At 41.1% G+C, this 26,013-nt stretch overlaps 2 protein-coding genes across 4 annotated transcripts in view; one reads left to right on the top strand and one right to left on the bottom strand.

Moving 5' to 3' along the window:
• The window catches only part of PHIP (pleckstrin homology domain interacting protein), a 119,320-nt gene extending 109,869 nt beyond the window's left edge, over window positions 1–9,451 (bottom strand). For all 3 annotated transcript variants that reach the window (XM_056343973.1, XM_056343974.1, XM_056343975.1), the window contains exons 1-4: window positions 8,798–9,451; window positions 8,601–8,659; window positions 8,381–8,410; window positions 8,165–8,224 (exon numbers count right to left, since the gene is read on the bottom strand). In XM_056343973.1, coding sequence (XP_056199948.1) covers window positions 8,165–8,224; window positions 8,381–8,410; window positions 8,601–8,659; window positions 8,798–8,843 — 195 coding nt within the window. In that variant the 5' untranslated portion in view covers window positions 8,844–9,451. The remainder of the gene's footprint in view (window positions 1–8,164; window positions 8,225–8,380; window positions 8,411–8,600; window positions 8,660–8,797) is intronic.
• LOC130151378 (collagen alpha-1(II) chain-like) lies at window positions 9,390–16,133 on the top strand. Its single transcript, XM_056343549.1, has 4 exons — window positions 9,390–9,411; window positions 9,462–9,806; window positions 10,129–10,256; window positions 13,731–16,133. The coding sequence occupies exons 1-4, from the start codon at window positions 9,390–9,392 to the stop codon at window positions 13,740–13,742; spliced, it is 507 nt and encodes a 168-aa protein (XP_056199524.1). The 3' UTR covers window positions 13,743–16,133.
• Window positions 16,134–26,013: the final 9,880 nt, after the last annotated feature.

Raw genomic sequence — 26,013 nt, 5'->3', positions numbered from 1 at the left:
CAGAATCTGAACTTGTGTCTCAAAGGTTAATAATCACTGGGGGTTTTTTGTTTAACCCCAAGAACTACATGCGCAATAGTTGTCATTTTCTCCTGCTCAAGACCCTTCAGTTTTACAAATCCTCACAAACGCACAAAATCTAAAGTAAATGAAGCAAATCAGCTTTGACACATTACAAAACTACAGCTAGCTGACATCTTGAGTCATACTCCTGATGATTTGTCATAAGCCATGTGTTCACTTTTTTATTTTAGCAGAAATTAGGTAGACTGAATTCCTCATGCAGTTTTTTTAAGCAAACGTTTTGAAAAAGTAGATCTGTTTGTAATATTCTTGATCATACCTATTAAAGATCTTATCTTAATTAATACCAGACACCCATACTATAGTCTTTCCTCATTTAAGTCCATTTGTGCAAAACCAGCTATTTATGACCAGTTATGCCATAGTTTTGTGATGCTTCTGTACAGCATTTGTCTGAATAATCATTGTTTGGAGCTAAGCAGCATTCGCAAGCAGCTCATTAACAAACTGGTTCAACAACACTAAGTGAGCTGTATGCTTAAAAATAAAAAAAAAAAATAAAAAAAAAAGGTGACAGTGGCCATCTAAACACTTGTCAGTTCCAGGAAGTTTATTAAAACTATTTCACAAAACATACACAGTCAACATTTGGCTCTCATTTTCCTATATAAGGCTAAAGCGCACACAAGAAACTTTTAAAAATGAAAAAATTAAGCTTCATTTCACCGTAAATATAGGGAAAACCCTCTCATTTTATTATAGATTGTATTTGGACTCACTTCTCTTTTCATCCTTCTATAAAGAAATAAATGGTGGAATTTAAATAATTTGCTAAAACCAAGCTATTTAAGTTTTCTCCAGGTGAAGTACTTTCTCCTCTATCAGAAAAAATAAAATTATTTCAATAATATTGATAGAATAGTTCCGGTTGAAAGGGACCTACAACAATCACCTGATTTAGTCCAACTGCCTGACCGCTTCAGGGCTGACCAGAAGTTAAAGCATGGTATTAACGGCATTGCCCAAATGCCTCAAACACTGACAGGCTCAGAAACAAAGAAAGTAATAGAAATTCACCTTAGTCCCGAATCCTCCCTTTTGAAAAGGCGGGGGGGGGGCGGGAATAAATAAAATTTGAATTTGCAGAAAAGAGAACCAATGTGTTGGCAACAACTCAAGAAAGGACGAGGTAAGAAAGATTATTTAATACATCAAACAACAGAGTGGCTTGAAAGCTAAAATTATTCAGATTGTTCTAAGATGCAGTCTACCAGGGGACAATTCTTGCCCTGACAAACTGTAAAAAGAAGCTAAAAATAACATCAAATATACCTACCACCCTGTGTCTTCCTCCTAAAATGAATAATAACAAAATAAACCCTGTCATGAGTACAGGGCTCAAGTCAGATTTAAGTGTCAATTGAAAAAAGTATTTTTTTTTAAAGGACACTTCACAAGTTTTGTCAGAAACAGAAAAGCTCATGACAACTCAACAGAATGATAGAAATTTGTCTTGCCATCAAGAGGAAAGTAAGAGCAAAAGGAAAAAAAAAACCCCACAAACCAGCCCCAAACATGTATAGGTATTTAAAATTCAACCAGCTCTCAAAGAAAAGTGAAAACTGGACTCTACAAACAGCAATTTTAAAATTTCATGTCAAAACTGTGACGTCAAACTATATAAACAGCACAGATTTTTTTCCTCTGCCAGTCTCACCTAGCTGAAATTCTAGCTGGTTTCTTTCCTCCTCCTATTAGGCTTCCTTTGCAACATCTAATTCTGCTCTTTTCTTCCAACAGAAATGCACAGAAAATACACTTTAAGTATAATAATGAACTCTCTTTTTGCTCTAATAGACTTTTCACATTAAGACAAGTTAATAACATTTCTTAAACATTACTGTAATAAAAATCAGAAGTCTCTTAGCAAGTACAAAATTTTCAGATCTTAAGCAAGAATAATATTTTCTAGAAAATAAGCAGCAGTACTACCTTCAACTTCACCCTTTACCTACTACACCCAACTTTACTTACTCCAAACAAACAGCATGGGAATATAAAAAATGCAGCTACACAGCTAATTTGGACTAACATTCAAATCTTTATTACCTCTGAAATAGACCTGAAGTGCTTATATTTTCATTCTGCATGACTCTGCAGAATAATTCAGCATCAGAATCACAACGAATGCATCAACAGAATTATGATTTGACCTAGACTCTTTAGTTAAATCTGTAATACATAATGCAGTTATTTGCTGCCAGTGTTTTAGACATCAAGTAAAATATGACCCTATTCCAGATTCTGCTCTAAGCACTATGCATACTGAAATGTTCTCCGAAGTATTGTTGTTAGTGGGTTTTTTTCCCCCCATGCTAACAGTTAACATGCTTAACTGTAAGTTTGCCTGTAAATATCTTTCCAAAAAATACATTTCCACACAAGGACATTTATCAACAAAATCTAAGCTACCTACATTTCAAGATGCAAGAGCTCAATCCTACTACCCAGCAACTATCCCAGCTTTAACTATTCTGCTACATAACGTATTACCCAAAACAAGCTCCAAATTGAATTACAGTAACTGTAACCCTCAGTCTAACCGAGTACACTGTTCCACCAGCCACTGCCTGATCACTTTAAAATTAGGAATTGCAATGAAGTGCAATTACTTTTCTCTAAAGCAGTTTTTTTTGGGGGGGTGGGCGGGTGGGTTTGTGCATGTGATGAACAACAGGGAGCAGAGAACCAAAGAATTAACAATTTTTCCTAAGCATGTTTATTTCTCACGTACGTTCTAATTATGCTCGAGCTAAAATTATACAGATACTTAGCCACTATTTTCTATAGGAATCCTTACTATTTTGACGTAAGATTACTTTTGCTGTAGTGAAATAGACCTAAATCAACCACCCCAAGAACATACTAGTTTTTCAACTACCTAATGTTTTTAATAGGTGTGAGGCCAGAGCAGATAAACCTTAGTATCAGACTGCTGCAAGCTTACTACTTAACTTACCACATGAGAAGGTATGAATAGCATTTTCAGCCTTATGGACCAACACATTCAACTGTTACTATTGCTGTTAGATTACCTGTACCTATTTGCCTATCTTAAACTCATTCGTAATTTTTTTTTTTTTTTTTTTTGGGGGGGGGGGGGGGGGTGTCTTGTTTTGGGGTTTTTTTTTTCCATATAAAAGGTACACCCTAGAAACTTGATACTGCTATTTAGCCCATCACTCATCAGTGTTTTTTAGTCTCAGTTTGAAAGAACTAGCACAAAACAGTTGACTTAGCCAATCCTCTAGATTATCCATGGAACAAACAAAAGGTGTGGTACTTCACACAATGAAGAAGAGTCCCTCCTCATCAAAATATCATAGTTTGAACAGAGAGGCTCTAACATCAACTAAGTTCCCAGCTATGGGAATAATCTGTAGAAAACAAATGCTCATCTTTTAGAATTAAAAGGAAATCATTTAAGTTGACACACGTCCAATAGAAGCACTGATAATGAGACCGAAAAGACGGCTAAGGATTCACAATCATTTCACAGGTTTTCTCATCTCCAGTGCCAAGTCTTTCAGACTCCCTTCCAAACAACTGCAGAGACTTTTCCCAAAATACCGTTAAGAAAAACTAGATAATGATGCAGCTCTCAGATTCAAAACAAGTTTTATTTTTGCTCCCTATTTCTTTAAATACCTTTACAGCACAAGAACCCCTGAAGAAACAAACCACTCATCTGGTTACTTATTAAGAAACAGAATTATTAAACAGTAACCACAATCCTGCCAAAAAAACTTTACTATGTTAGGTATTGTAGAACAACGAGATACAGCGTCAGTGTACTTAGTGTCCCAGTCCCACAAGATATTCTTTGTAACTTTGGTTATACAAAGCTACATGAAAAGAAAGAACAGTGGAATGGCCTGAACATAGTGTTTCATCATTTTCACTTTAAATCAATCCCATTTAATAACTGTGGACAGGGGAAGAGGAAGGGACAAATGTTAGCAAAATAGTAATAAACAGTTCCTGAGAACAAGGCATACTGTCTACTAAACCAATTACACCATCCCCCTATTTGATGTGAACCCCCTGCCTTCTCTCTCCTCAACCACCATCAACATGAATAAAAATCTATTTCACCAGAAAATGGTAGTTACGTGAATATTTTGGATAAGAAAGAAAATTAACACAATGGCTCTGATCATATACACTATGATGCCTGCACCCTGGAAGACTTCTAAAAAACCCCAAAACAACCCCATACCTAAAAAAAACCCCCAAAACTAATCAAACAAAAAAAAAATCCCAACCACCCTCTACGTTGGCTTTAAATTGGTGTGATGAATCTTAACAGTTGGCTTCATCCAGTTCAAGTACACTTTGCTCCCAAAAGGGGCAACCCCAACACGTTTCCCCAAGACCTCCATGTGCACTCCCATCGTCTCCCTCATGGTAGTGGCAAGACGCATGTTGCTGCACACAGAAGGATAACTAAACCTTCTGAAAATTATTTCTGTACTGTTCATTTTTCAGACAGTTCAGCTCCCTTACCCAACTAACCACGCATTTGTTTGAGCACTTGTGCTTACACAAAGGATGCAGCAGAAATGCATAGCTTTCATCCACAGCATACAATTAGCGCAGCTACACAGAGAGTGAAACTGCAGCATGAAAAAAACAATTACCCTGGAGTCAAATGATGCACTATAGCTTATTTGTGCATCAAGGCCCTAACAAAGGTGTTTTAAAGCCTAACTACACAATACTTAAACATCTTTAACTACAAACAATTCACAGGGCTGCCCTGCTCTTCTAAAGGGATCTGTTAAAATTTAATTTCTGTCCATCATGAGAAACCCTGTCTTTCAAGAAGAGAAAAATAGAAGACTTACAATTAATAAGCTTTCACAACTAATGCAAATGAATACAAAACATCCTAAGATCTGTTACTGAAAATTCCCACAATCCTTGGCACAACTAGGCTGAAGGTGGCCTAGCAGGAACTTGATTCTCAAACAGTCTTTGGTTATAGCACCAACAAAAATCTTAATACCGATGATATAAAACTGGGATTGGCATTCTGAAATGAATCTTCCTTTGGGAGTGTACCCTTTTAAATGGTTTATACCACAAATGGTGACTGTAGAAAAACGTAATATAGAAATATTTGAATTTAAAAAAAAAAAAATCACTTAAGAATATAAAACATAGTATAATAGCATTTCTGAACTCATGTTTTTTTCCTGTAACATCACAAGCATACACAGCACGGTGCTCATAAGAAAATGAAGCATTTACTTTTACTGACCAAACACAAAAATGAAAGTAATTTACAACATGAAAAATCACATCTGATTTAACATTATTTGCACAAACCAAGTTACAGAAATAAAAAATGTAAGGTTGTGAATTTTGGTCTAATAACAGAAACCCTAATAAGAATTCCTAAACAGATGTTTTCAAAACGAGGACAAAACCAGGAACACCATCATCTCTTGAAAAGATACCTGTCTAAACAGATATATAATAAAATGCATGATTTTGCCAACAACAGAACAGAAGCCTAGGATTAAATTCCATCCTGTTACACAGAGCCTTTAGTCCCTCCTAGAGTAGCAGTCAGATATATAACACTGCATTTACTGGTATTTTTATTTCTTAGCTTTTCTCCTTTCAGTCCCTTCTGTGAAGTTTAGTGAAAGCTCAAGGCATTCAAGTCTGAGAAGTGGCACCAAAACATGGCAAAACACGCAGTCTTCAGAAAGAAGAGTCAGCATCCTAAAGCTAGGATATTTTTTTAAATTAAAAAAAATAATAAAAAAACAACAAAGAAACAGAAAGCTAGCCCGTCACTGGCCTCTATCTTAAAACCCAGAGGTTCTTTGGTTCGAGATACATGAGTTTTTGCCTAATGAAACAAGACATTGTGAAAAACACCTTTCCTATGAAATGTAACTGTCACCCTGCCATGCCAGCTTTCACAGGCCTAAAATGTCAAGCAATACAAAGTTCACAGATCTTTGACAACTGAAGCAAGAACAGAGAGAATGGAGAGAAACATCAAGACCAAAGTAACCAGTTTTTTCCCCCTCTCCCCCCCCCCCAACACCTAGGTAAGGACAAAGTGGAAAAGGGCATATAAGCATTTATCAGCAAGTCTAAGAAAAGGAACAAGAGAGACTAGGAAAAGAGAAAGGACCTAGTCAGACATCTCATCTCCAAATATACACATCCAGGATCAAGTCCAAATTCTGAGGAAGTACATCTTATGTCATTACATACCTATTCTGACTAAATTAGTCTTTACCTGCATTCCAACAAAAAAAAGTACTTCTTGGAAAGAAGGGTCTGAACAAACTTACTTCTTATCAAGCCTTCATACTTCAGCCTTTAAAAATGTCTTTTTCCTCACCTTCTCTCTCTTCACATCCTTGTATATCCTATGTAGAAGAAACCCAAATCCATTCTACACTAAAACTGCACCTCCAATTCTTTATAGTTTATAGGACAAATGAGAAAGGTTTGTGGTTTTACCAAGTAACTTCTGACCACTGAAACAGTTAATACAGATGTAACATATCATGCAAAAACATCAGCACTTTGAAATTCCCAGCTGAATTTCTTGATGATCTTTGATTTCAGGAAAATTGAAAGTATTGGTATGTATGAGTATGCTTTCAACAAGTCAACTGTTACCAACTCTTCCACGCCACATGCATTAAAATGTCTGGGCCAATCCACCTCTTGATCCAGAGAAAATCAAAGCAGTAAGTACTACAATAAATACCTAAGCTTCATACTATAATATTAACAATGTAACTAAAACAATGTATCTATCAACAAACTTAATTGGACACATTACAGATTGGAACTGTTCCATCTTCTTTTGTGTGAGCTCAAACGTTATCCACATTTCTAAGTCTCAGAAGTACTGGAGTTCAGAAATACTGTAACCAACCAGAAAGCCTGAAAGGAAATCTCACTTTTATGAACATTACAAGCAGGGCTCACTCTTCCTCTGAAATCCTATTCAGAAATTCAGACTAAATTATACAACACTATATATATATATAAACAATGCTAGCAACAAGTTGCTAACAGACAGAATTCAGACATCTTAATTGCTGTTTTCCCAACTACTGTAGTTCACAACATATTAAGAAAAAAAAAAAAAAAAATCCTGGCCCCTCTCTGCTAGCAAGAGCCACACCACAGCAACTAATACTTTTTTAAATCACTGATATACACCATCTACACCCGAGATGAAAAGCATGCCCGGGGAGATTTAAAAAGAGGGCAAAAAAACCCCAAAAAAACACATAACTGAATTTTATTACATGAAATTGACAAGTCCAGTTATCCCCACACCCCAGATACGTTGTATATAAAAACCGCCAAGCCACATACCGCACCTTCCCAACACACACGGGCACACATCGACCCAGGAAGGCCACCCCAAACCAAACCCCAAACCCTCCATCCAGATCCCAACCCAGGCTAACAGCACGGCGAGGAGAGAACCGCCTCAGCACAGCGACCAAGGGCCCGATCTCCCGGTCACCCACGCCCGCTGCCCCACAGCCGGCCACCGCCGGGCCACCGCGGGCGGGCAGCGGGAGCCACCGGGGGCCGGCGCAGCGCGGAGCGGGGCCATTGTGTGCGCGGGCGGCGCGGCAGAGAGCGCCCCCGCCCGGCCGGCTCCGCAGCCGCCTGCCTGCCGCCCGCGCTGGCCCCGCCCCGCGCTGCTCCCGCCCGCCCGCACCACGGCCATGACGTACCTCAGCTCCCAGCCCGGCGAGGCCGGGGCTCTCGCATTAGGGCGCTTGTTGTTATTTACCCCGCGCCGCCGGCCCCGCTCCGGTGGCACCGGCGAGCCCCGCGTCTGCCCTCAGGGCCGAGAGCGGGATGGAGGAGGAAGGCGCCGAGATGGCTGTGTTTTTTTAAAAACATAAAAATAATCGCCAAAGGGTGGGTGGTTTTTTTTTTTTTTTCTCCTTAAGTTGGCTTTTTTTTTTTTTTTGCGGGAAATTCAATTTTTTTATTGGGCTGCTCAGGGAGAGTGAGGAGAAAAAAAAACAAAAACTTTGCCCGGCACACCGCGGTCGGCCCCGGCCGCCCGTCTTACCAGGTTCTCGTAGCTCCGGGGATGCTCCTTGCCCGTCCAGTCCGTACGCTTGGGCAGCAGCTAAGGGAGGGAAGAGAGGGCACCCCGTGAGCGGCTCCCCTCCCCCGAAGAGCCCCCCAGCAGCGCCCGGGATGGGGCGGGGGAAGCGGGAGAGAGCGAGGGAAGGGGGAGGGAGGCCGCAGGCGGGGCGAGCGCCGGGTGCGCGGCGCCGCTTACCTCTTTCTCCGCCACTTCTCGGATCAGGACCTGCAGCAACAACAAAAGGGGGGGTGGGTATGAGACGGGGGCCGGTTTAAAAAGAAAAAAAAAAAAAAAAAAAAAAAAAAGGCGAAAGGGAGAGAGAGGGGACAAGGCTGCGAGCTTGCCGCCCGATCCGCCGCCCTGCCCGGCCGCCCCCTCCCCGCCAGGCCCGGCGGCGCCATCCATCCATCCCTACCTGAGCCGCTTGCTGGCAGGGTCCGTCCTCCAAAAAGCGAGCGATGAGGAAGTAGAGCTCTGAGGGGAAAGGAGAGGCGGTGAGGGCTGGCGCTCGCCCCTTCCCCGCGGGCTTTTCTTTCTTCCCCCTCCCCGCCGCCCCTCTCCGGCTCCCGCCCGGCTTCCGCCGCCCCGCACGGCGGCTCCCCCGGCACTCACCCGCTCGCAGCTCCGCCGTGTGCCTGCTGCCGCCGTCCCCGGACATGGCGAGGCGAAAAACGAGGAGGGGAGGGGGGGGAAGGGGGGGGGGGGCTCGGGCCGCGCTCCGCGGCAGCGTCGGGTCCCAGCGAAACGCGTCCGCCCGCCCGGTAGCTGTCACTGTTCGTTCACCAGGAAGAGTCTCGGCTCCACCATTCAACCCACGGGCAGGAGGAGGAAACAACAACTCACAGCAACCCGCCGCCAACGCCGCCGCTGCCGCCGCCGCCGCCGCCGCCAGCCAGCGCGAGCGAGCGCGATCCCTCCGCCCGGAGAAAGAGTCCCCTCCTCCTCCTCCGCGCCCCCCTCCTCAGCCCTCCCGGCCCCTCGCGCCGCGCGCCGCCCCTCCCCCCCCCCTCCCCTCCCGCGCCCCTCAGTCCCCGGCGCCCGGCGGCGAGGGCGGCCAGGCGGGGAAAGGGGGGAGCCGCGTTCTCCTGCCCCCTCTCCCGCCCCGCCGCCGCCGCGGCAGCCCCTGGCGCTGCCCAGCCGAGGGGAGAAGGGACGAGGGCGAGCACTACGTGTTTATTAGCGGGCGGGCGGGCTCAGGCAGAAGATGTCGGAGCGGCAGAGGCGGGGTGGGCGGGAAGGCGGCGGGCTGGCGGCTGAAAGGCGCTTTCTCTGCGAGGTGCGGGCGGCCGGAGCGCGGAGGGATACGACGCACGGGGAGGAGGGGCTGCGGCGGGGCAGCGGCTATTCGCGGCGGCGGCGGCGGGGAGGCTGGAAGTTACCGAGTTTCAGTGTCGCAGAAATGGGAAGCGAGCGAAGCCAAAATGCCCCCGGGGAGCGCGGTCCCGCTGGGGAGGCGGGCTGACGAAGCCCGGCCCTCCCCCTTTCCCTCCCTCCCTCGGCCGCTCGCCGCGGCTCCCCCATCCCCCGTGGGCAGGCCCCTCCCGGGCGCGGGGCTCCGGCGGCCCCGGACTCCCTCAGACCCCGTCGGGGGCCTCGGGGCGCCGCGGCTCTGGCTCTGCGCGTAAGTGCCGCTGTCGGGCGCTGGTGGCTCTTTCTCGTGTCGCACCGTGCCCGGGTTCCTGCCGGGGGTTTGGAGCCGGGAGGAAGCCCCAGGGAACCCCAAACAACGCGAAACGCGCTGTTCTTCGCTGTCTGGCCGGGCTGCCTCGGCAGCTCCGCCTGGGTCTGCCTGGCTGCTTGTAGCCGTCGCCACGGGGGCGGAGGGCGAAGGGCTTGCAGGGTGCGCGGCTTGAGAACTTTCCTTTAAAAAAAAAAAACCAAAAAAAACCCACCACAAACCCAACCCAAACATCTAATAACGATTTTATTCATTGTTCTTGCAGCCAAGCACATCAGACAAGCGGGACTGACGAATCTTCCGGCTTCTGAGCGCGATGGCAAGAGGAGGAGTGTTGTCAACGCGAGGACAAGCGAGGGATGGCGATGCCTGCAACCTATGGCTGAACCGCAGGTAATTCACTAGCGGATCAATAACGTACCGAAGGTTCCTGAAAGGCTGCGACATTGTACGGAGTCTGATTAGCGGTTAAATAACTTATTTATTTAATATTTACTAGCTCGACGGTACCGAATAAACGTGCTAGTTTGTGCTGTAACTGTTTATTGTGCTGCTTACAGTAAAAAAAGGCAAAGAAAATAAAACCAAAGCAAACGTCCACTGATAAATGCCTTTTAAAAAAATCTATCCGATGAGGAAGGGGTTTAAAAGGGCATAAGTACTTGTCTAAACACTGGTTTGCAGTGCATCTGTGCTTTTTCAGGTCGAGTTGGGGCCTTGCAAGAACAAACATGTTTCTGGACAATAAGAATGAATTTAGCAGGGATCGAAGTAAGAGGGGGAAGCTGTCATTTTTTAATACTTAACGTTGCCCCAATTATTAACTAGTGTAACTTGTGAGCAAAACCAAAAGTATGTTTGCAATGATATAGAAACTAGACAAAGAATGTGTAGTGTGTAAAGACCCTGAAGCTCTCAACTATATAACTTCTAACAAAATTCAATTTAAACCATATTTCTGTGCAGCTGAGGGGAGGCTGAGTTGAGCATTTTTATACGTATGTTTCCAAGGCCCGTGAGCTTGGTGTACAAGCCTCCTGCTTGAGCTTTGTGCTTGACAGGGTGAGAAAGCTTGCTGCAGCCACCCTTCTGCTTTATTGCATAAACGTAACCATGAAAGGTTAGAGAACGGAGGCTAAAATGTCATGTATTTCCATAAAGTCATATTACAAAAAGTGATAAAAATTAGGTTTATATAGCAGACAGCTAGTTGCTATGCATTTTGACATACAATTATCAAATGTCCTAAAAAAATCATTAAAATCATAATCTAGCAAGTGGTGTGTAATCAATCATTAGGGTAAATGTATTTTGTAGTATAGATTTTTTTCGAAGTAATAAAATTGTCCATACTAGATTTGATCACTTAATCTGTAGCTGTGCTCACTTTATATATTTAAAAATGTACGGGTGTCTCCCTTTTCCCAGTTTTTAGAACAATAACCACTCTGTTTCAGCTTTATTTTAAATCCATGCTTCACATAACTGAAATGGCAATGAAATCATATCTACCATCTAATAAAGATTTTTAAAGTAAAGTGACTTGAGTCTTTTCTTAGCAATGTAAAGTATGTATTGTAATATCTCTCGTAGGTGGTTCTCACAACAAAGGGCTACATGGATAATGTGATTAACGTTTTACTTTCCCTTGATGTTTACATAAAGGAAAGTATACTTATGTATGATATCACTAAATCTTTAAAGCAAGGAATAGAGAAATTTTAACAGTTAAAGAGTCTGAAAGTAGAGGAAAACTCTCCTGAATATATTGAACTTCCCCATCCTTTTGGCAACTCATAACTTTTTCTGGTGCGGTTTAAAATACAGCCCACAGAATCAAAATATTTTGGTGTTTTGACGGTAAAATAAAGATAGTGTTTTATTCAATTTTTGTAGAGCACCAAGCAAAATGGAATCCCAGTCTGTGACTTGAGCCTGAGCATCACAGCACTGCAAATAATATTTAATAAACAGCTTTTACAAACATACATTCCACTTGTTTTTACAGATGAAATCCGATGGGGCTTCTTGTTTATTTGTGGCTTAAGGTGGAAGTCACACGAGCCACAAGATGCAGAATTATTATTGTTTGGTGATGCATGTTAGAATGAGTCTTAAGAATTCCTGCAGCAGTAAACAAATACTCCAGTAATTCTTCAGAGATATTCTAACAGTGGTTTTTTTCCCTATTGCAGTTAAATTGAGGATGTGTTTGTTACGTACACAAGTGGAGAAGAATATCCTCGTCTCTGAATTTTTACTGTCTTGATTGTTTTGCTTTCAAATAATTCCTTTTCTTTCGTGTGATCTTGTCATCTTACATTATCCTTAAGTAAAAAAATACATCAGTTCTGCTTTGTCGCTGAGATTTAATGTTTTTTAGGAGGTATTTCTACTCTGAAAGGTCTGCGTTTAAAAAAAAAAAAGTAGCAATGAAATTATTTTCCTTTTTCAGCTCTAATAACTGTTAGAGTTAAAAAGAAAATCTCCGATTATTTTAATCCAGTGATTTTACTGTTTTAACATCTGACAGCTTTACGTATTCTTTTTGCAGATAATGGGTCCTGTTATTTTATTTTGTGACTTTCAAAAGTGAACATTCATACATGTTCACTAAAATAATTTTATAAAAAATCAAGAACAAAGTTTACTAGATTTTGCTGTTAATGAAGTTGATACGTAAAACTTAGTCAGCTATGGACTGATCCCAAGGGTTGATTGGTTTGGGGTTCTTTCCCCGCCCCCCCCATACCTTGGCCTTATATGTAAAGATATGTTCGAATTCTCTTGAACTACTCGTTACTTTTGACAAGACAAGGATGTAGTATCTTTGGTTTCTTCGTGGTTTTTCTGTATCTTAATAGTTTGGGAGTTTTTTTACTGATCTTTTTTCCTGTCATAATTGTTCATATCAGTTATCAGTGTGGTTTAATAGCCTGCAACCAGAAAATGTGTTACTTGAAACTTAATGGTGGCAGTTCCTAACATGAAAGTCCTTTCTGCTTCTTGTGAAATTTGCTCTTTTCCTTTTCTTTCTAGACAAAGGAAAGCATTTAGGGTTTGTAAATTGTCGAGCTGAACAATGTAGCTAAATATTTGAAGCACGATGTTGGCGGAGGGAGGTTGGTTGAGAGCACCATAAAGCATCAGCTAAGCTTTCCTCAGGTTTTGTTGCTTGGTTGGGATTTTGGTTTAGTTTTTCTTTTTTGGTGGAGTTTTGTCACCTCAAGTGAGAATTATCACCACCAGTTCCTTGCCTTTTTGTGACTGTTGATTCTTACTCTTGAAACCAACCACTAATCTTAAAAGGGCAAGAAGTGAGCAATGGTACTTAGGAGGCCAGCCAACTTTTTTTATTATTACCATGGTTCTTTCTGCAGATACTTAATATACAAGTGTGCCAAAATCCAATAGTACTATGAGTAAATTCCTTCTGCAGTTTTAAACAATAACATAAAATGTTAACTAAGTGGCTTCACATCAGAATTCTTCTAAATACTCGTTCATGCCTCGTGCCAGGAATAGATCCTTTCTGCACCCTGAACTTTCAACTAAGGAGTTCCTTACAGAGTGCTTAGCCGCTGTGCATTCTGCCCGCATCAGATATAAAATAGTGGACTGCATGTTCTTTTCTTTACCGTTATTTCCTTTTTCAGTGCATGAATTACCATAGAAGATGGATGTCTGCCCACTCCAACCAAAACACACTATTTCACCTTTTGCTTCCTTCTTCCTGTTGGTGAAAAGTAGCATAGAATTAGTTATCTGTATTACGCAAACCACCATCAGCACTGACAGATTAACTTTTCATAAAAGCACACAAATACATTAACCTGATAAGCATGTTTTACGTGTTCTCTCGTGCAGCTAGAAGAGTAAAGCAAAATCAAGTCACTTATGAAGACATCATTCATTTTTGTCTAAAAAGAAACAGTGAATCTACTGTCGAGCTTCTGAAAGTAGATCTATATGTCATTTATATTTTGAGCAGTAAATGGGTTTGAATTTCATCCAGTGACCCTAAAAAACTCTTTAGGGTTGTTACCTAAATAAATATGAATTACACCAACCATGACATTCTTCCAGTTTCACTATTCTATCTTTTGAGTACAAAAAACTTCCCTTATGAAGAGAAACTAGGAATTAGGCCTACGTAATTCCTACTGAATAAATGAATTCTCCTGTTTTATGGTGGGGGTTTGTTTGGGTTTGGCTTTGTTTTGTTTTAAAGCAATTTAATTTGTGCTCCTGTATTTTATAAAAGACCTTCCATTTTTACTGGATCAGTTTGACAGTACAACTTTCTATGCTGAATACATTCCCTAATTATCCAGAGAATTTTGAGAAAATGATTAAACTGCTGTACTTAATTGTTTGCTATTGGGCTTTTCTTCACGGAGAATCTTGGATAATTGCCATGTTCAGTTTCACGTCCATTTGATGTCTCCAAAGTTTTCTGAGAATTGTAAGGATTACGGGGAGAGGGGGTGGGGGTGGTTAAGTGGAGCTTTCAATAAAATGAATGCACAGGGTGTATTTTAGAGGAGAGCTGCTCCATAATGAAAGTAGGAGTAGGAAAAAAAAAAAGTTTACTGCATTGCTTTGTATATTGACAATTATTTTCTTAGATTATTGCTTTGAGAAAACTTTTGAAAATGTTTGCTGCTACTATACTTACTAGAAAGGTATTCAATATGCTAAGGCAATTTTTGTTGAGCAGGACTCTTAAAATAAGGTGTAGCATTGATTTGTATCACTGGTTTCATATTAGCGTTCTAAGTCTAAAGTGATGGATTTTATTTGTGTTGATAAATTATTAAGTTTATTAAGACATGATTTAAGTGTCCTTCAGTGACTATTTATCTTTCTGTTTCTCTAAATGAGAATCTAGATTTCTGTTTAACCGAGTTTGAGGGCCATTTGTGATTAGGGTTTTGGATTTGATTTTTTTTTAATTACAATAGTAGCCTGTTAGAAATGCAACATTTTAAAATACAGATGAGGGGTTCTTTGACTCTTCAGAATGCAGCTGGTTATCAGCAGCTTTGGTATAGACTTGGAACTCCCCTGAAGTTAATACAGTGGACTATTAAAGATTTACATCTGTGTAATAACTTGAGAGATTCTGTCACATTGTTATCCTTATGGGCTCCTAAACCAATATAAGAATAAAAAAGCTCTATTTGATAGCTGGTAGTAAATCTTTTTTAGAAAAACAAAACCCCAAACATTCTATTTATTACATATTCAACATTGAGAATATGGTATTTTTTTTCTAGAACTCTTAATATGAAGCCAGTGAAACAAAACAATGACACATCTTTTGTTGGAATACTGCACTGACTCTTTCATCTTACCTCCAAAGATCTAGAGTTCAGAGATATATGAGGAAAATAGTTAGGGTGAAGAAAAAATACTCTAGGAAAAGGATTAAAGACCAAGGTAAGGGAATAAAATATTTGGAGGAGGCAATACTTAAGTATGGCATACAAAATTTCTCTGTTTCAGAGAAGATAAAGCAGGATCTTCTTTAAATTCTAGGACATAGTTCAAGAACTGAAATAGTTGAAAGATTTCAAATTAAAAATTATGGTTTTCCCCATAAGGAAATATAGCCATCCTTCACTTTTGCCTCAGAAATTGCTAAAGCAAGGATTTTAGCAGTCTTCAGAAGAGCTGAACACTTCTATAGGTAACATCATCCAGTGACAGTATACATATGTAATTAGAAAGATCATCGGTGTGATCCAACACAGCTGCGCTATGTTGCTAGCTTTAAGACAATCCTTAGTTTTTCCTGAGTGTTTCCTTCTAGTGTTGTTTGATTTCATTTAGAGCTGCAAAGTATTTTTATTTCTACATAGCTGAAATACCTGCTTTCCCAAAAATAGTAATGATGTAGTGCAAGAAGTACCAATATTTGCACTTAGAGTAAAGATTTTAGTGCTGTTAGCATTGAACCATTTGGCTGACAGTGCCTACTTTGTGTAGCATATGTGATTTGTCAATCATCCGTGAAACACACATCACTGAGATTCTGATCTCCATTTATTGTTCAGTCTTCTGAGAAAATACTGGGCTGCTGATCCCAATTTCTCAATATTTTGTATTCATCTATAGCATCTACTTAGTGCCTTGAAAGGATTATTTTATATTTTTCATTTGCCCAGATAAACTGTAGAAGAGTTTTGGTGTGCCAGGTAGGCATGGTGTACTAATTGAGATATTAATTGGGTAAGGTAAACTGCTAATTGACTCAATCTCTTGATTTTACAGGTTTTAAGAGTACCAGAGACAGGAATTGTGATTGGACCACAAATGACCCTTGCATATACGTGATGCTGGTTAAGGGGTTTTTTGTTTGCTTCCTTGTTTTTAACGCAATACTAATGTAAGATGGAGATTGGCACGTGTGCTTCCCTTTTCCCAGGTGAGGACCTACCACAAGATTAAAAGATTGTGATCACTGTAGCTCAACTAATGTGCAGTTTTCCCATGCAAAGTGGAGCAGCTTATTTAACAGGGGCTAAGAAGAACCCTCTTTCAAGGATATTTACCAAGGTGGCTAGCTCGTTCTCTTCAGAAGTACAAAATACTATTTTCTCTTCCCTGTGGAAGAGTTTTAATGGAAGTTGGATCCCCTTGTGCACCAGAGCAGATGAAAGCTATGAAGTCGTTGGATGGAAGGCAGAACCACCACTCTGGTTGGGACCTAGTCTGGTAAGCATGCTCTGGGAATGCTCCTTGAACGGGGTGTGCAAGCGAGACAAGGAGATTTGTGGATTATGGGCTAATCACAGCAGGCAGCTTTGGGCATACTCAGAAGTCTTTTAGATGCCCAGAAACTTCTACTGTTGGAGAATTAAATATCTACATTTTTAATAGTAAAATAATGTGAATGTTATTTTATAATTACTGTTACACACATTCTCACCCAGCTTTGGGTCAGCTCATCACTAATGGGTGTTCTTGCAACAAGCTGTGGAGCGTTAACACACTACTAGTTTCTGCACGCGTGCATTTTATTAATGCTCAGACTTCCAAGATCAAATAAAAATTTGAATTTGATCTTTCAGATCAAGTTTACTACTAATTGCCTCTTGGCAGGCCCTTCAGCACTGAGTAACACTAAAACTTAATCAACTAATGTAAAGAAAAATGATGTCTTACAAAGGTGAGATTGAGCATTTAAAGAAATACACAGGTATTTATTTTTTAACATAGTTCGAATTTTAGAGTTGTTTATTCTGGTTATAATAAAGCTATGTTTATTTAGTCCATATAGTCAGGTTTTTTTGTATATATGTTTGAAAGTGCTGTAAAAGAGAAATGACTCTGTAGGATTCATTGACCTTTTCACCTAAATACAACTACAGTTTGAATCACCTAGTTAAAATATAAGTCACGACAAACCTGTATGTCAGCATTTGAGGAGTTGGGACCCTTCAAAATCCTTCTGTAAAAATACCAAGGTTCTTTTTGTTTGTATGCAAGTTATTTTTGTTCTTAAGAAGCAGTTTGAGACATGTTTTAAGTTTTATCTGTTAGAAATGGAAGCTAAGGTTTTCACACTTTACTTTCTTCTAAATCTGAGCAATAAAGAACAATACCAAATTCCCACACTTTGAGAAATAAAAATAGAAAACATTATTTCTCCCATGTAGTCTAATACAATTCATAAAAATCATAGGGTTTGAAAAGAACAAGGGCAGTTTCTGTGGAGCTGCAAGAGGAATTATCCACACGAAATCTAGGTAACATTGAAAATAAAATACCGAGGTTTTAAAAGAAATGATCACATGGATCCTGTTAATCACAATTTCATCGGGACTTAATCTTTGTATCTCAAAGCTCAAATTTCAGGATGTAGTTACATTTCAGAGAATTCGAGAAAATCTGTTTTGTACGAACAGAAAAGAGAGTTGCATAATGAATTACCAAACATGCTTCCTGCAGAGCCTGCTGGTTGTCAGGTGTTTCTAGTTTTCGTTTTGCTGTTTTAAGGGATGAACAAGGAGTGTAGAGAGAAAATGAGAAAGTAGCAGACGAACTAGCGGAAGTCCGGGGTAAGTCACCTATGCTAAAGGAAAGCCATTTAAAATTGGAAAAAATAAAAAAATTGGACAGTCCCTTAGGAAAATGTTAGGTCAGCTGTCTATTCTTCAGCTAAATGCCCCAGTTAAGGAAGGATGGATTTATACCAGAGTTCTGAGTCAGTAACTTAAAATCACAGAGGTTCCCCCTGAACTTCTAGTATTGACCTTTCTGGTTACCATAAACATTACAGCAGGTTCTCAAACCCCAGCAGGACATTCCTTTTGCCAGATCGGCAAACTGGTAAGAACAGGCAAGGAGAAGGCTGAGGCACTCAACGTTTTTGCCTCGGTCTTCCCTGGCTTCCTCTCTTCCTACACCCCTCAATTGGATGGACTGCAAGATGGGGACTAGGGGAGCGAAGTCACTTCCACTGTAAGAGAAGATTAGGTATGTGACCACCTGAGGAAGTTGAACATACTCTGTTCTATTGAGACCCCCGCCTGCAGTACTGCATTCAGCTCTGGAGTCCTCAGCACAGGAAAGACACGGACCTGTTGGAGAGGGTCCAGAGGAGGGCCACAGAGATGATCAGAGGGATGGAGCACTGCGCCTGTAAGGACAGACGGAGAGCTGCGTTTGTTCAGCCTGGAGAAGAGAAGGTTCTGAGGAGACATTACAGTCTTTCAATACTTAAAGGGAGCTTTAAGTCTGTCGGGGACAGACTTTTTAGTAGGGCCTGCTGCGATAGGACAAGGGCTAATGGCTTTAAACTGAAAGAGGGTAGGTTTAGACTAGATAAAAGGAAGAGATTATTTTTTTTTACGATGAGGGTGGTGAAACACTGGAACAGGTTGCCCAGAGAGGTGGTAGGTGTCCCGTCCCCGGAAACATTCAAGGTCAGGCTCGATGGGGCTCTGAGCAACCTGGTCTAGTTGAAGACGTTCCTGCTTGTTGCAGAGGGGTTGGACTAGATGACCTTTAGAAACCCCTTCCAGCCCAAACCACTCTATGATGATTCTACGATGATGGTGGTGCTCTTCCTCAGACCCTGCACAGCAGTTGCTCACAGTCTTAACAACATAGGCAGCTGATTTCTAATGCCCAGACCTGAGCCCTGGTGCTGCTTAAGTTGTTACTTAAAACTTATTTTCGAAGTAATCAGGAAGTAATTCACCTACCTACCTCATCCCATTTAAAAACAAAACACTACATGCTGCTTAAATTCTAACAGCATAGTGGCACCTCTGCTTTGTTTTTTCCATTCAAAGTCCTTTTCTTTTGAAGTCCTCTACAAGTGCTAGCGAAACAGTCCAAATTATAAGTCCTAAGTCCCCTTTATTTGGGTCTTTTAATCTAAACTAAGTAATTAACATTCAAGTAAAATTAGAAAAACACTCAACTGAAACTCTGATTTACAATCTGCCACTCCCTGTGCATCCAAGATTTCATCAGATCGAGTCTAGCTCTGAAATGTGTTGTTCCCATATACTCCCAACCCTGATTTTTGACTTGAAATTTTTCAGCAGCCAGCGTCCTTGAATTTTTCTCCTTCCAGGAGAGTGATGTGTATGCCTCTCGGTTCACTCGCTGTTGGGTGTTTCTAATAGCGTAGGACTCTCTGTAGGAGGCCAGGTCACGGCATACTTGGAGGCAACAAAATTTTGAATTCCAGTATACAGAAGGTAAGGAGTACTTGTATTCCTCAGTTTCGAATGTTACCCATACTAGTAAACTGAAGATTAGCAGTGCCCACTCTATTTCTGAGGCCAACTGCCTCATGCTGATGGCCATATCCATATTATTAAACTCTTTTAACCACCAAAACAGGATGGCTGGACCTGCATTGTCAGCTGGGGTTGAGCTAACCCCTGACCCATGCCAAGGGTTGCTTGGGAGAGCGCTGCTTGGCCTGCACCGGGTGCAGGGACCCTGCTGACCACAGTCTAACAGCGTAAGCAGTGGGCTTCAAGCCCTCAGCTCTGCACCCTGGCACCTTTTAATTTGTTAGCATAGTCACAGCCTTTGCAACAAACAAAACCACAGGCTGCCATTGTGCTTTACTTCTAAAAAAATCAGATGTCTTTTTAGTGAAGTATAGTATATGAAATATGGCGTATGTCCAATGCAGATATCCTTTGTTAGGAAGTTCTAGAGGCCAAGATAAATCCTATCTGGTTTGTAACAAACCCTAATACATCTCCATTTTTGCTCAGCCTTGGAATTATTTGATTTTTCATTCTGTCCAGCAAATAACGATAAAACTCTGAAATGCTTATAATGATCATAAAAGCTTCTCAGGGCCACATGAAAGACCACTTAAGGAAGAGCTGATGTGGAAAGAACACCTGGAAAATAGAAAGTCCAAAGTTGCTGAGAAGTTGAAACAATGTAATATTAAATGGCGGTAAACATACATTAACACCTGTCAGGGAGATCCAGGGTTTGTCTCAAACATCTACAGTGTTCTAAACTCTAACCAATCGTTAGAGGTAGTCAAGAGCCGGTTGCAGTTGTTTGCAACAAATGTATTTAAAAGTGCTTGAGGGATACTGCCATCAAAGAATTTGTCAGACTGTACTAGGAACAGGAAGGCTCGTGCATGAGAAGCACCGAAAAGAATCCTGAAATGGGATTTGGGCGTAAAGCTTCTTGCTATCTTGTTCTTACCTGGTGAAAATAGGGCTACTGGGAGGGGAAGGGGGATCACCCAGTTTTGAAAAAAAATAATATATAACTGAGCCCTTTATTCACGGTCCAATAACATAAAAGGTGTCAATCTGCTAAACATGACAGATGCACCGTTGTAAAGAGATATGTGATACCAAACACATTGTCTGCTTCCCAAAATAAAGGAGACAGTTGGTATCTTCCATGCTTGTTGATATAAAACAAGGCTATTTTTATCAGTGATAAACTGAATCAGTCATGGCATTTTGTAAGAATGCAACATTTGTGCTGCTGGCTGCTTTCTACATGTTATTTCATGTGTTTCAAGATCTATAGACCTCAAGCACCAACCAATGCTAATACCGAAGCATTCATCAGATCAGTGTTACGGTTTTCACTTAAAAGACCCAGCATTTAAAAAATAAGTTGACACCCCTGTGATCATGCAAGTGTGAATGGGACAGCGGCTTGAGAGCCAGAGGAACCTAGTATCAGCTGCTTAAAACTTGTGCGGCAGCGATCCCCCTTGCAGTTTCATCACAGAGGGTGACATCTGCTTGTAAATACCATTTCAGTTTTTGCTAGCCTTTGGGATACCTTTACAACTATATTCAACTGCTGCTGTAATTGGCACTTGCAACTCGACGATTAAAGTCAGCTTCATACACTTCCCATAGTCCTAACAGCATCTCTACTACCAGAGAGCCAACCGCCTCTTGTAATTAATCCCTATTAACATTATCCACATCCACTATCTTTGACTAATTATTGCCAGCTTTCTGACTCACTGTGGTCGTTGAACAGAACCAGCTGCCAGAAGTCACAACCAAATCTATCCTCTTGGAAGCACGCCCTTTCTCTGCTACTCGGCGTGGGAATAACCTGCAGCAGTCACATCGTTCCCTGCGATGAACTACCGCTAACGCACGTGTTGTGAATTCATGGCCTACACCTCACCTCTGGCTGCTGAGGCCAAGCAACCCTCATCTGGTGCGTGGCCACTCTACAAAGAAGTCTCACAGTAGTAGTAGAGGTGCCGAGCTCATGAGGCCTTCTCCTGGCTCTCTACCTTGATGTGCAATCTTCCATCTCACCTCAGAGGTTGGTTCTGCTGTCACTGAGGTGGACACTAGACTTCTCAGCAGCATCTTGATGCCAGACTGCTTATCCCATCTGATCACCTCCATGGCAAAAAGAAAGGCATCAAAATTTTTATCTTCTACCCTCATTTTAAGATGAGCTGAAACATTGATGTAGACTTTAATTCCCATCATGGAGGATGCTCTCTTGCTGGCTTTGGAAGGGAGTCTCAGCTCACTGAACCCTCTCACCATGAATGCCACACTTGGCTGGAGACTCACAAAAGTTATTTTTGAATTGGTTATAATACATTTATAAATCCGTGTAATATGCTGTGGTAAACTTTTAATAAAAAGGTTCTGGACTCTGTCTCGCAGAATTACCATAGTTTAAATTTTCATATACCTAGTTTCCTTGGGAGGTGAAGCAGGCAAAGCTTCCGCAAAAACTCCGTAAACTCATCAACACAACTTGTAGTTATCCTACAGGTGGAAATTTGGCACTGATACATAAATGATACTTAAGGGCAAAAATGCCCTCAAGGAAGTAGATGAGAAATGTATCCCAGAGGGGGAAAAAAAAAAAAAGTACCTTCAGTAACTCATACCAACTTTTGTTGATAAAAGACCTGGGGAGGCCCCGTGAAATACTCTAGTGACATTCAAGGCTCGCTTACACATGCAAAGAATTTTACTATGTTTCTGTCTTGTACCTGTTCCCAGAAAAATGTTTCTCCCATGTTATGCAAGATCTCTTACTCCACACCCACCCAGGTTACAGGGGCAGACTTCTTCCCCTCTTACCATTTCCCCCTCTCCCAGCTTGTCTTCAACAGAACATTGCTTTGAAATCACCGCAGAGTGCTCACACATCTCCTCTCCCACACCCAGCCACGAGGGGCCCTTCTTCCAACCCCATCCTGGGACAAGCCACAGCTACCACAGTAGAACCACTCCCCTGCTTTGGGGAATAATGTGCAGCCATCTTTAAATCGACTGTGAACAGAATCACAACAATTCTCCAGACCCACCACTCCTTATTCTCAATTATTCTACGTTCCACTGACATACATACATCAGTTTCTTAGTCTACAATAGAAATGAATCCCTTAATGTTAAAGAGTTCACATCTTATTTTTTATTCACATCTTATTCACATCAACCTTCTTATAGAGTATTCCTGATATCTGTAACATCAGAAATCAGGAGGGGGTTGGTTTGAAGAAATTGGCCCTCATATTTTATTCCGATTCTTCTATAGAAATCTTTCCCCCTGTACTGGGCACTGGTGAGGCCGCCCCTCGAACCCTGGGTTCAGGTTTGGGCCCCTCACTGCCAGACAGACACTGAGGTGCTGGAGCGTGTCCAGAGCAGGGCAACGGAGCTGGGGAAGGGTCTGGAGCACAAGTTCTATGGGGAGCAGCTGAGGGAACTGGGGGTGTTTAGCGTGGAGGAGACTTGGGGGGAAAGCTTATCGCTCTCTACAACACCCTGACAGGAGGCTGTGGGCAGACGGGTGTCAGTCTTTTCTCCCCAGTAACAAGCAACAGGACAAAAGGAAACAGCCTCAAGTTACACCAGAGCAGGCTTAGATTGGGTATTAGGAAAAATTTCTTCTCAGAAAGGGTGGTCAAACGTTAGAACAGGCTGCCCAGGGAGGTGGTGGAATCACCATCCCTGGCAGTGTTTTAAGAACCCATAGATGCAGTGCTTAGGGACACAGTGTAACGACGGACTTGGCAGTCCTGGGTTTATGGTTTGGACCTGCTGATCTCAAAGGTCTTTTCCAACCTAAATAATTCCATTCTATTCTCTGTAAGGCATTCCAGACAAAAGTTCTCGTTCTACAACCTTTATTTTGTGAGGAACTAGTGACATTTTATATTCATTTTGGAAATAAGACTGAGGACTTTGACAAGATCACTACTTCCAGGTGCTGTATTGTCATCTTACATTGCTTTCCACAAAATTGTTCATTTTTAGAAGATTCGTATCAGACAGCTCAGTACCTGAAATCCTCCAATACAAATTAAGTTTTTAGAGGCCCCAAGTCTGAAATCTGTTTCTAAATGAGAATCAAAACAGTGATAAAACAATTCCTACAAGTTATACTACTGTAACTTAAATGCAGTACTAAAATCAAGCACAATGGCCTCATGCACTCAAGTTTCTTTTTTAAGCATGAATTCTAATTATTAGCTTTGTCCTTATCTTAGCAGGCATGCAAATATGCTTTTCCATTCACATCTGGAAAAATTAAAAATTAGTATCAATAGACAAATTTAAAGTGCAATGTTAGTTAAGTCATTTTTCACCAGAAACCATTTATAGCAGCTTTGAAAGTGCTTACAGGAATTTTGCGGCACCAGTCAAAACACTTGTTAGTCTCTCCCTGTTACATACTAACTACTTTGTTGCTAATACCATGGTTCATCACAAAGGGAGCCATGTATCAAAGTACTCTACTTTGATCTCCATTTTCTATACGAAAGCTGTAATTATTTCATTCTGATTATAAATACAGAATTGGACCTTACAGAAGGCAATTGGTGGCAATTTGGCAAGGCAATCTGGCTATACCTAGCCAACTAACAGCTTTACAGTAAGTTCAGAGTTTCTGAATAAAACAAAAAGTATGCTTATTACAGAGAACAGCATTAGAAAATCCTTACCTTTACAAAAAAATAATGGCACTGAACATTCTGGTACATCTCCTAATCATCATGTATGCAGCAATTTAACCAGCAGTGAAAGCATTCAAGTTTTCCTACAAACAGAATAATAATAAAACCTTAAGCTAGGAAGAAGAGAGAGCTCTTGCCACTGAACTTGCTCACAGACGAGTCTCCTGTATCTTTTCATGCTTTGGTCCAAGTGTAAAAGTTTACTTATTAAATTTAAATTGACATAGTGGGCTAAAGTGTTGCTTTAAATCTGGTACCAGTCAGCTGCCCAACACTATTCCAGATACAATGGCAGAAGTGAAAATACTAGTCTAGCAAGGCAGCCAGGTCAAAAGCAATTTATTCAGAAGAGACAGACTCCTTCACATTTCATGTTATTTCGCCCTTTCTCATTTGATGACACCTAACCTTTACAGAATCCAGAGTGGCCACTCATTTCGCATGTATAATCTCCTTAGGGTTATATAAATTTTGTATAATTTCAGTAGAAATTTCATCAACATTTTGGCTGTTGAGACTTGCTCTCATGATGTATACCTTAGGATTGCAGAACTGCTTTGATTTAAAACCACATTCTCCCTTGAACTTTTAAGTGATCTTATTTTCCCCTTCTAAAACTACATTAAAAAAAATAATCACAAAACTGAACATACAAAAAACCAAAAAAAAAATTCTCCTATTCCACTAGAAATTTAATTCTTACATGTTTGTTATTTATTCTAATAAGGGATCTTTATTTGCTTGATATTCCTTTCCCCTTTCCCCCCCCCATTTATCAACAGACTGAATAACTCTCAGACTTTCAAGAGTTGAGCATAATGTAGCAAAACAACTTAATCTTCACTGCTGTTTAGCATTAAGGATTAATTTACCATTAGTATTCCCCTTAAATGCCTGCGTCTCATCTGCATGGTTCTCCATTCAGAAAAAGCTGCCTTTGCCATCTGAAGAGACAAAATACCAAGTGTAACCTCGTGCTGGCGTATGCAATTAGCCCAAGGTCAGTCAAGGATAGGGAATCAGCAGGAAGTAACAACCCAGAGAAGTTACAGAAAGCTAAGGGAATGTGGACCTTTAACTACCCCAGTGACTTTTTTTGATGATTCATTGTCTTGTTTCTGAGGTACCTGCCTTATTTAAACTTACAAACAGTCCACCCTTCCCAATTGTTTGGTTTTTGGTTTGGTTGTGTTTGGGTTTTTTCAAATGTACCTTGAACTGCCCATCTGTTACATCCCATAAATGACAAATACCATTTTCGGGGATCTCTGCAAACCTCGTGTTCCAAGTGGGAAGCAGCCAGTCATTAAATACTGATGATGCAAGTTTCTTCATGGCTGAGATGCAGCACTGGCACTGTCAAGTGCCACTTCAATATGAAAATACTTACATACTTCCTGAAGGTGCTCTGCAGATCACCAGCTGTCCACCAAGACTAGCTACGTATGTCTGAATGCGCAACCATCTGAACTTTAAAAGGTGTTCTACAACTTGATACAGTGCTTTGAAAATTTCTCGGAAAACATGACACAGGAAAACCATCGGAAAGCATCACATGTACAAAGCACTTTTGAAAAAACAGAAATGTTAAGCGAATCAGCAGGACGGTGTGTTTCACTAAGCTTCACCCAAGCAGATTTTACGTTGTTAAATGCTTCTAACAGAATTCTGGCACTGAGCTGA

This window comes from Falco biarmicus, chromosome 6 (genome assembly GCF_023638135.1).
Source record: "Falco biarmicus isolate bFalBia1 chromosome 6, bFalBia1.pri, whole genome shotgun sequence".
NCBI classification, from domain to species: Eukaryota; Metazoa; Chordata; class Aves; order Falconiformes; family Falconidae; genus Falco; species Falco biarmicus.
This window is presented reverse-complemented; position numbering and strand designations above follow the sequence as displayed.

What these genes read in the sequence shown, in the direction of transcription:
- LOC130151378 (XM_056343549.1), top strand. Translation starts at nt 9,390, where the DNA reads ATGTCGGAGCGGCAGAGGCGGG. An exon ending in GTCGGAGCGGCAGAGGCGGG is followed by an intron (nt 9,412 to 9,461) that starts GTGGGCGGGAAG and finishes TTTCTCTGCGAG; the next exon opens with GTGCGGGCGGCCGGAGCGCG. An exon ending in CCGCGGCTCTGGCTCTGCGC is followed by an intron (nt 9,807 to 10,128) that starts GTAAGTGCCGCT and finishes TTGTTCTTGCAG; the next exon opens with CCAAGCACATCAGACAAGCG.